The sequence below is a fragment of the Pinus tabuliformis genome, chromosome 9 (genome assembly GCF_031772625.1).
Source record: "Pinus tabuliformis cultivar Carrire ecotype Pingquan chromosome 9, CPIR1, whole genome shotgun sequence".
Classification (NCBI taxonomy): Eukaryota; Viridiplantae; Streptophyta; class Pinopsida; order Pinales; family Pinaceae; genus Pinus; species Pinus tabuliformis.
This window is the reverse complement of record NC_142307.1, coordinates 1,834,971,204-1,834,982,928: the sequence shown is the minus strand read 5'-3', so window position 1 is coordinate 1,834,982,928 and position 11,725 is coordinate 1,834,971,204. Positions and strand designations below refer to the sequence as shown.

Below are 11,725 nucleotides of genomic sequence, written 5' to 3'. Positions count from 1 at the left end.
TAAACTAAATAAAATAATTTTTTAAATTTGGAAGAGAGATTGAAGCATCCTTGGTACTACCATAACCGTCGAGTAAATGCCCCTCCTAAAGTTGTCATCCTCTGTGAAAAAGCCGCATACAATTGGCAGGGATTCATGATCAACAGGTCTCAAAACAAAGTGTAGCAATGAGACTTGAGCCGAATTGTACAACAAAAAATGAAAAATTTGAACAATTATGAGTACAATTTGAAATTAGATAAAACTTATACAAATAAATTTTAAAAGTCATATGATAGACAATTTAAAAATAAAAACATCATAAAAAAATTCCTTGACAGGTAGGGTCACCCGTAAAATTTAACCCCTGCCCCATAATCCTTTTCACACCTCAAAAAATATCGATTTTATAGGTCTGTTGTTCGTATCTGTACCATAGATTACCCCCCTTGAAAAATACGTACTATAAACTTTTGTATGCTTCCTCTGGATGATAATTTGTTTTTATGTGAACCACTCAACCTAATCTAGAGTCTCATGTTTTTACAACATCTCTTTCTCCGCATGCATTCCCCCATTTCAACCTGGATTTGAGCTTTTCCGGGCTTAAGATTGCGAAATCGTTTAATTCAGCTGTCCAACTAACGTGGAGTGAAGATCCCTTCCCCATTCTGCGCTGCACTGTGATGGCGCTGCTGCCAGGTAACTGTGGAGTGGACAAATTATTCAAAAGGAATGCAATACCTTTTAGTGGTTTGTCGCTTAAACAGCCTGCATCGTTCCTACGGCTCCGCCCTCTGCCAATTGCATGCCTTCCTCCTCCCACAAGTACTAGAAATAACAAGCTCTTCGTTACAGGTAGGCTCGCTGCCGTTTTTCGTTCTGAATTTTTTGGAGATAAACACTGTGCAGGCTTTGATGTAAATCTCTTAATTTGGGCGAATATTTCGCATTGGTGGTTATTTCTCAACATGGTCAAATGATAAGTTTAAATAGTCGAGGCCATGAGGGTGAAGAGAGCTGATGGGTTATAAAATGCTTGAGAGTGAACGGTGGTGTATTTTTGCCTGAAGGATGAGCACATACATTTCTATCTCGAGTTTGCACCACATATAATGATAACTAGCAAGGTCCAATCGATACCTCAGTCAGGACATAGACAAAGTCGTGACTGAATATCTATTGCAGTTAATCGGCATTGTAGACATTTTGTCAAACACTTTGCATAAAATAAACGCTAAACAACTAACCCAGTGAAAAATCAGAAGCAAAATATCACAGCAAACAATTTTATCCAAAATAACACATTTGTTTATTAATACCAATGCAAATGCTAAACAACTAACCCAACGAAAAATCAGAAGCAAAATATCACAGCAAACAATTTTATCCAAAATAGCAGATATGTTTATTAATACCAAAAATACCATAATAGCGGTAAAACCCTTCGAGCACAATGACAATATACCCAAATATTGATATCAGGAACCTGACACGATTTGATTGGAAAAATAGATGGAGATGACAGCAACAGCACTGAAATAGTGAATAGGCTATTAAGTCGTTCTCCAGAAACGATCATTCAAAAAAAGACATTACAATATGTTATCTAGAGACAACTAAATTGAAATCAGAATGTAACATTATAACCAACCAGCATAATCTCTTCCTGTATATTACAAATCTGTTTTAAATGCCAAAATTTCTATGAGTACTGTCTTATCCAATCAATCAATAGCGAGCTTTTGATCCCACTTTGCTGGTAACCAGATGGCAAAGACTATAATCTCGTGTTTTGCCTACCCTGTAAATTAGCTTGGGGGAGAGTAGCGGCTACCAGCCTAAGTAGTACTGCGCTTTGATGTAAGGCCCCCTCTGATTCTAAAACCTATGTACAAAAAAACCATGCATGGATGATTCCTAACTCCCAAACAAATGGGAAAATCCCGAAATGGATCAAACAATAGCACTTTATAAAGGGAAGTACTTCAAATTTTGAAGTCTTGCATTAGCTAACAAGACATTGGAATCCAGACTAAATACCCACAAAATGCTCTTGGCAGGTCATCTGGCTTTCATAGTAATCTGTTAGGGTGGTCCAGGGAAACTTGACTCGGTCAAATTGCCAGTGGTTTCCGGGCAGGTATATGACAACCAATGGTTTTGCCCATGGTATTTATTTTTAATGTAGCCTATTTAAAGACTCAAAAAGCTCCATGTTAAATTGTCCCAATAGCCATTGAGAACACAATGGTGTCTTTAGACACGACCACTTTTCGACCCTAAACTGGTATCCACATTGAGGACAGAAGACATATGAAAGTCATGTGCGAGATCTAAAAGGTGGCTCCAAATGGCGCAAAGACGGCTACTTAGGCCTCGCTATCTAAGCATCAATAGAACTCCCAAGTGGCAAGAGAGAAACACAAGGTTTGAATCGTGGGAGTCATGCGTAGATTGAGCTTTGGACGAAATCTATAGGCACCGACAACGGTGTGCAGAGTCCTTGTAGAGTGCAATTCCTACAAGGCCAGAATCTTGGTGAGCCCGAAGAACGATCGTAGGCATGGTATTGAAATCAAGGGTTGAACAATTTCCATATGGTAGAACCAGCGGATGAACTGGTGTTTTGATTGTGGATTCTGGGAGCCCGACAAGTGTTTGAGGAAAAATGAGGTAACATTCTTGACAGTAGTGATTACAGCACATACAAGTCGAAGCAAGATGCAATTGAGTCTGCTGTCAAGATAGAATGTAGAAGACCTAGTGGTTTTGTTGTCCTGCGTGGAGGCACAGTGTGCAGGAATTGTGGAGTTGACGAATGGTCAGATTTCGTGTAGGAGTCCCCGCGATGGTACTTGGTGAAGGGCAGGCTAGAAGAGGTCATAGCAATTATGAGAGTTGGACCAACAAACTCAAGACAATTGGAAGCGGGAAGTTGAGTACTACGAAGAGATATTTCGAGGAGGCTGTGAATTAGAATGTCGTTGCAAATGACAAATAGAAAGTGATCGAGCTATATGATGGTTGACTCATGGGCATGAGTTGTGCTGATAAGATATTGTGTGGATTTAGTGGTAACAAAGACGATAAGCATGATGATAGTGGTTGATAGCCATGTAAGGAGGACAGTAGTGAGAAAAGCCTAGATCAAGGTATGGATCATGGAAGATATAGTAAAAGAGAGAGGTGGTATGAACAAAATGAAGATGGAGTGGCATAGAGTGATGGAGTTAGTGTGTGATGTGTGAACAACCTAAGGGTTTTGATCCAAGTTGTGAAATCCTGTCATAGGCAAGTGTATTCCCCTAGGCAGTTGTAATACCTAATGTTTGGGCTGTTAAATTTCTTGAAACTCTGTGCTCTACTTAGATGAATTACGAAAAAGAAGGCAACTGAAAACTGAAACCAATTTTATTTTCACCAAGATACAAAGTTTCTTAACTTTCAACATGCAACGGAAAATAATTGAGATAAAAACACATGCACACAAAATTGACACGCTTGTTTTACCTAGGAAACCCAAAAGGGAAAACTTGCTTTCTTTGTTGTGGTATTTTATTGATTGTTCTTTGAGCAAATGGATCTATTACAGTTCACGTTGCTACTGCAGCCATCAATTTGTCACTGAAAAATCGCTAGACTTCTCCTCACTAATATCAATTCTACAATTGATCTCTTCTTGCCTTGATCTCGGCCTTGCACAATTGATCTCTGTTGAAGATAGTGATAGTCTCGACTTGCTCTATGTGAAAATTTCCTTAAATTGCAGCAACTGGAAATTTATTCTTCTAATTGATTAATTATGTAGTTTATTTGCTACGACAAACAACGAATAAATCACGCAATTTTTCACAAATAAAAACATTGCAGAAATAAAATGCAAGAACTAAGAAATATAGAGCACACACACAATGAAATTTGACATAACGATTTTTGGACAAATGTCCTCGAAAAAACCCAATGCAGGAAAACCAGTGCAACAGATGAGGGTTTTATTATTATGCAACAGTGAAAATCTGAGTACAATTTATGGATGCCCCACTGGCTATCCAATCAACAAATTAGTGACAAAAATACTTTGAGAGAAAATTCTCTCTCCACAAGCAATCTAGGCCTCTGGCTCCCTCTGAAAATTGGTCATCCACCCCTTACGTAAGCCCTTTTGCGCTGCTTCTGCACAGACCCTCACACGTGTGGCTCAGATCACCCACATATCAAGCCGTCCCGCCTGTCTCTGTTGCAGGAAGTGACTCTCCGGACCTTTAGAGGTCTTTCTTGGGCTTTGGAGGCTGAATTGACCTCCTCTCGACTAAATCAAACTGCTCTGTTGAATCTATTGCACAACTTCACTGTGGAATACTTCTGTCACTTGCCGCTGCCTCGTCGTAACTAGAAATCTTCCTCTGGACTCACTATCTCTGCCTCTCATTGGCTTTGCGTCCTCTCTGGCTTGAACTCTCTCTGCTGAATCACTGCAACTGGGAAGCTCGATCTCTGCCAAGGAACTCAACCTCTAGTGTCTCAAGTGTATTTTGCTCCAACCCCATCAACCTCCTCTTATAATCTCTCGTTGGCGAACCAATGACCATGATTAAATCCTCATCAATGGCTAAGATTGTCTCTAAGTTGATCCATGTGAGTTTCTAGAGAAATCTCACCTTACTCAATTAATTCTTGTTAATTAATCACTTTTCCTAAGTTAGACTTAAGAAATATTAATTATTTACTAATTAACTTAATTGAGGCATCTTTAGGTGTTTTCTCCTAAAATTTTTCTATGAGTTTTGAAGCTTTATTGTTTCTAAGCCTCTCTCACCAAAGTCGAGACTAGAACACTTGTCCGATGCTACCCAATCATAAAAAACTAACACTCCCTCTTAGCGAGGAAGGTGTTCTAAACGATCTCATAACATCCTCCCATACACGCTGTTGATGTCTGACAACTGTGACAACCTGCCACTGCCCACCAACTACTGTGCAACTTTGATTCATCTGCTACTCTCAGCTGAACCATCCTGCATCTGCGCTGCCGTTGACACTGCACTGTACACCCTGTACTGCTGCCAACTCTGCACAACATTGCAACTGATCTTATGTTATTGTTGCTGCAACTACAACAATTGAGAACTGACTCTCTGAATCAACTGTGCCACTGGAGTGGTTTTGCAGTTGCTTCATGAGTCTCTGATTGCTACGCCTTGTCCACTGAGTAACTGTCTATGTTGCGACTACTCTGCGCCCCTTAGCATCTTACTGCCACTAGCACTGCAATTGTCCCTCAAGAACTAACTGCGCCATCTTGAACACTGATCCATCTGCTATTGAATACTGTGGGCCCTTGTAGCAAGGGTAATGATACAAGAGGAAACATCTGCTTAATGCTCTTCTTGAAGGATCCCGCCCAACTCTGCGTAACGCTGGAGTCTAGAGTTGTTAAAAAAGGCAACTAGGGTCAAACTCCATGTGGGTCATCTTATTTATGGCCATCGATCTTGGACTCCTCTCATCGAGAGGTGTAGGATTAATCTAAAGATCATCCGGTTCCGATAAGTATTCATGGAGTTATGAATTTATTTGTGTTATAAGACAATTCCTCAAGGTTGGCCAGTAACCAAATAACCCACACATGTGCTCAATGTTTTAATATAAAAGGAGGTGACTTGATAGTCATTTCTACACACACTTCACTCTTGATTTCTCTCCACTTATTCTGGGTTTTAGTGGCAAGAGAAATCTAGATGATGAAGCCCTAGACGCAGGAGGAAAGGAGACTACGGAAGTTTCCCTAGGAGGATGCCCTAGCCGCAGTCCTAAGGAGGATGCCCTAGACACAATCCTAAGGAGAATGCCCGGGCCGCAATCCTAGAGTGGAGATCTAACCCTAGACGCAGTGATAGAAAGAGCCCTAATTGCAGACACCTATATGCTACCCAAATAGGTCTTAGCCACAACAAAGTCATGGGTCTTTTGGAGGACCGAGTTGTTGTAAAGGAGGCCGAGGAGATTTTGGGACAGCGTGGGAGAAATCTGTGGTTGAAGGTCGAGTTGCTGAAGGTGCAGTGGATGTATTTTGAGGACTGTTCACACTTGCATGGAGGCCGAGTTAGGAAAGAAGAATTGCGGATTGGTTGAGGGCAGCAAGAGGTAAGGATTGACTGTTTTGGAGGGTTGTTAGGGTGCCGCAGAGATCTGTGGTAGGCCGCAGGCCTAGCCACTCCAAAACAGGGTTGCATGTAGACTTGAGAGGCTGCCATATGCCCAGAACAACATGGTACAACAATGTTACAATGGGACAACAACAATAGCATGATGCTGCAAATATAGTGAGACAACAACAATAGCATGGCGCTGCAAACACAGTGGGATAGTAGCATGGTACAACAATGTTACAATGGGACAACAACAATAGCATGGTGTTGCAAACACATTGGGACAGCAACATGGTACAACAATGTTACAATGGGACAACAACAATAGGATGGTGCTGCAAACACAATGGGATAGCATGGTAAGCATGGTGTTGCAAACACAATGGGATAACATGGTTAGCATGGTGCTGCAAGCTCATTGGGACAATAGTATGGTAAGCAAGGTGCAACAATCACATGGTGGCAAGCATGGTGCAACAAGCACATGGGACAACAGTGACAAATATGGTGCAACAATGGCACATGATGCAGTACAGTGATGGGTACAGTCATGATTGGTGAAGCATGATGAGATGCAGCATAGTGATGATGGGTGCAACATGGTGCAACATGATGATGAGAAGCAGCACAATGATAGGTGCAGCATGGTGATGGAGTCACCTGGGAGAATTAGTTGAAGCAACATGTCTTCAACTGAGTTCAACTACCTCATGTATCATCTACTTAGAGATGATCTATGCTCTTATTTAGATAAGTCAAAGTGTTGACTTCTATTGTAAATGTACTATCTCTCTCTCTCTCTCTGCTGAACTATTGAAGAACATATAAGAAAAATTGATCAAGGGTTTCCCCACATTGGGGTTTGTCCTTGGCTGGCTCCACATCTTGTGTCCTCTTGTCTTCTGCAATTTATGTTTATGTTCTATTTGCAATTTACTATTATGCTGATGTGATTGCTAATTTGGAAAAGATATTGAGCTAACTGTGAAAATTGAAATAAATTGCTCTAAGCATAGAACATACCTAAAATTAACATGGTATCAGAGCTGAGGTGAAGACAATGCTCAAGAAAGAGTGAAAGAGCAATCACCGAAGACAATTGGGAAATGACAAAAGGATCAATGGATTCCTCATCCCTCATCAAATTCACCAAGGGTGAAGTCGAAGTAGAGAATATTATCAGAATGGTGCAACGGAAGCTTCTGATGGCCTACCTAAAGAACACTTCAATGGGAAGTCTGGATCTAAGGGTAGAAGGAAAGGCAGATGCCTTGTTCGTAATAAGTTAGGCCATTATACGAAGGAGTGTCCGAATGGTAGGGACACACACTTGATGATGATAACAATCATTTCAGGGACATCTTCAATGATCGGAGGAATGACATGTAATGCAGGTCATCAAAGAAACGACCGACTCTTCAAGAAAGCAAGGAACCCCAAGCACTTCATCGGATAGAAGGGTGCTCTCTCTAATTTGGTAGAGATGGAAACAATCGTGGGATTATACTTGGAGTCGATGCCACCTATCCTAGAAAGGGTGTAGGGAATGTCACCCCTCAATTGAATGAGGGTAACTCGATTCATTTACAAGAATCTCTTTTATGTACTTGATCGCAAGAAGAACATGGCGTCCATTTCGGCAATGGAAATCAAAGGTTTCAGGGTGGCATTCATCGATAGAAAGGTATGTGTTTGAAAATAGAATTTTCAAAGATGCTTTTATCTTTGAGTTCAGGATTGACAATTTGTATCAAATTGCAGGATAGTCCATTGGGGACCATGTCAGTTGACACATCTCATCTATAGCACCAGAGGTCTGCTTATTATGGGGCCCTACCCAATGTGAGTCAAATATTGACAGGGATGCTTGAATTCAAGAAGAGCATAAAGGTACATGTCCGAGATGTACCGAAGGAAAATCTTACAAGGAGACCATTCCCCTCATGTAGTAGGTCCACAGGTTTGGAACAACCCGAGGGGTTTGAGATTCATGATTGGGAATCTCATGTATGTAGGTGGAAGAAAGCCCTCTAAGGCTTGAAGCAAATCACCCAGGCTTAATATGAGAGGATTGATAGTTGTCTGATGAAGCTGAGATTCACTAGGAGTGAAGCTGATCCAAACCATTGCTTGAAGGTTGTAGATGATAGACCTATCATACTAGCACCTTCTAAGGACGACCTCTTTCTGACAGGTGCAGACCCTCTCATTTGCAAAAGTAAGAGGGAGTTGGATTCCGGAGTTGGACTGGTGAACTGCAAACCCGTGACTACCTCTATGGATCTTAACTTTAAGAAGTTATGTGGTAAGGATACCAGACCTGATTTGGGAAATGCCTCTGAGTTTCACAAACTCATTCTAGCATTGATGTTATTGGTGAACTCCCGTCCGGAAATATGTTTTGCAGTTAGCATGGTGAGCTCATATATGGTTGAGCCTCACTAGATTGGTGACAAGGATCTTCTAAGATATCTTCGAGGCACAATCTCTCATAGATTGAGATACACTGTTAGAAATATGAAGTTGCATTATTATTCGAATGCTGACTGGGCAGGCAGTGTGGGGGATCGCAAGAGCACTTCTGAGTGTTGGTTCTCTTTGGGTTCTGCTTCGATATCCTAGATGAGCAGGAAGCAGAAGTCGGTTGCTATAAGCATCGCTGAGACCGGATATATAGCTACGAGTATGACCTCGTGTGAAGTTGCCTGGTTGCGGAAGCTCTTCAATGAGCTGTTTGACACATGATGGATACCACTGTGATCTTTTGTGTCAACTTGAGGGGGATTCGATTATTGAGGAATCTCGTATTCCTTGATTGCTCCAGCATATAGACATCAGGTACTACCTTATCTGGGATATGGTACATCGATGAGTAAGAAGGCTCCATTGCATTGGGACTGATGTGCAAGTCGCAGACATTTTGTCGAAACCCCAAGGAAAGGTCAAATTTGTGACTTTCCTGAATGACTTGGAGTCGCTGCGAGACCCTCTTATGAGGGTCATGCATGATGCATGCATTGAGCTCTGGGAGCTCCGAGGGGATTGGGGTACTTCTTGGAGCAACAAGCGACCATAGGGCGACTCACCCTCCCCTAATGGTGCATTATGTACAGGGTGAATGGTTTAACCTTCCCTTGTGATACCCTGTGGCGAATTATGGAGAGGATGAGTGGTTCTCCTGTAGAGGCATCCTACCCATGTAGTCTGGGACTCATGGGAAGTACCTCTCATTTGGCCAATGAGTAGGGAACTGGCGTTAGGGACCATAGTAGTACTATCAATGGACACATCATTGTATCTACTGTACTCCCTATGCTAGGATGACCTCGATTGATCTGGGATCAATTAGCACTGATTTCGGGTCAGTAAGAGTATATAGCTCACTCTCTCTTGGAACTGATTTGGGATCAGTATGAGTGGTTTGAGACACTCTCTTGTGATATTGATCGGGGATTAATGAAACTAACTTCGAGTCAGTAAGAGTGACATAATTCGCTCTCTTTTGGAACTGATTTGGGATCAGTAAGAGTGGTATGACACACTCTCTTCATATGGAACTGACTTCGGGTCAATAGAGAATGGTATGAGACATTCTCGATCAATTCTTCTTCTTCATGGTTCAATAGAGCAGAGTAGTGCAGGGCACTGATGGCAGAGATATTACGACCTGGCAGATGGATCATCAGATGGAGTTCTCCCTAGTTGAGAGGGGGTGTTAAAATTGGCAACTAGGCCAAACTCCATGTGGGTCATCTTATTTATGGCAGCTGATATTTTTCTTGGACTCCTCTCATCGAGAGGTGTAGGATTGATCTAAATATCATCTGATTTCGCGAAGTATTCATGGAGCTATGAATTTATTTGTGTTATAACACAATTCGTCAAGGTCGGCCAACAACCAAATAACTCACACATGTGCTTAACCTTTTAGTATAAAAGGAGGTGACTTGATAGTTATTTCTACACACATTTCACTCTTGATTTCTCTCCACTTGTTCTGGGTTTTAGTGGTAAGAGAAATCTAGATGATGAAGTCCTAGACGCAGGAGGAAAGGAGACTAAGGGAGCTGCCCTAGGAGGACACCCTAGTTGCAGTCCTAAGGAGGATGCCCTAGCCACAGTCCTAAGGAGAATTCCCTAGCTGCAGTCCTAGAGGGGAGATCTAACCCTAGATGCAGAGACAGAAGAGCACTAATTGCAGACACCTATACGCTGCCCAAATAGGTCTTAGCAGCAGCAAAGTCATGGGTCTTTTGGAGGACCGAGTTGCTATAAAGGAGGCCGATTAGATTTTGGGACAACGTGGGAGAAATCTGCGGTTGAAGGTTGAGTTGTTGAAGGTGTAGTGGATGTATTTTGAGGACTGTTCACATTTGCATGGAGGCCGAGTTAGAAAAGAAGGATTGCAGATTGATTGAGGGCAGCAAGAGGTAAGGATTGATTGTTTTGGAGGGCTGTTAGGGTGCCACAAAGATCTGTGGTAGGCAGCAGGCCTAGCCACTCCAAAACAGGGCTGCATGTAAACTTGAGAGGCTGCCATATGCCCAAAACAGCAACATGGTACAACAATGTTACAATGGGACAATAACAATAGCATGGTGCTGCAAATACAGTGGGACAACAGCGTGGTACAACAATGTTACAATGGGACAACAACATTAGCATGGCGTTGCAAACACAGTGGGACAACAACATGGTACAACAATGTTACAATGGGACAACAGCAATAGCATGGTGCTGCAAACACATTGGGACAACAGCATGGTACAACAATGTTACAATGGGACAACATGGTAAGTATGGTGCTGCAAGCTCATTGGGACAACAATATGGTAAGAAAGGTGCAACAATCACATGGTGGCAAGCATGGTGCAGCAAGCACATGGGACAACAATGACAAATATGGTGCAGCAATGACACATGATGCAGGACAGTGATGGGTGTAGTCATGATTGGTGAAGCATGATGAGATGCAGCATAGTGATGATGGGTGTAGCATGGTGCAGTATGATAATGAGAAGTAGCACAATGATAGGTGCAACATGGTGATGGAGTCACCTGGGAGAATCAGTTGAAGCAACATGTCTTCAACTGAGTTCAACTACCTCATGTCATTGCTGCAGTACAGTGATGGGTGTAGTCATGATTGGTGAAGCATGATGAGATGCAGCATAGTGATGATGGGTGTAGCATGGTGCAGCATGATAATGAGAAGTAGCACAATGATAGGTGCAACATGGTGATGGAGTCACCTGGGAGAATCAGTTGAAGCAACATGTCTTCAATTGAGTTCAACTACCTCATGTGTCATCTACTTAGAGATGATCTATGCTCTTATTTAGATAAGTCAAAGTGTTGACTTATGTTATAAATGTACTATCTCTCTCTCTCTGTGCTGAACTATTGAAGAACATATAAGAAGAATTGATCAAGGGTTTCCCCACATTAGGGTTTGTCCCTGGCTAGCGCCACATCTTGTGTCCTCTTGTATTGGCTTGTCTTCTTCGATTTATGTTTATGTTCCAACTTCTATCTGCAATTTACTATTATGCCGATGTGATTGCTAATTTGGAAAAGATATTGAGCTAACTGTG

At 41.9% G+C, this 11,725-nt stretch overlaps 1 protein-coding gene across 1 annotated transcript in view; it reads left to right on the top strand.

The window, feature by feature from the left end:
- The first annotated feature begins 507 nt into the window (after positions 1–507).
- The window catches only part of LOC149156129 (organelle RRM domain-containing protein 1, chloroplastic-like), a 45,346-nt gene continuing 34,128 nt past the window's right edge, over positions 508–11,725 (top strand). Inside the window, exon 1 of the mRNA XM_089441673.1 lies at positions 508–837. Within this exon, the coding sequence (XP_089297799.1) occupies positions 666–837 (172 nt within the window). The 5' untranslated portion in view covers positions 508–665. The remainder of the gene's footprint in view (positions 838–11,725) is intronic.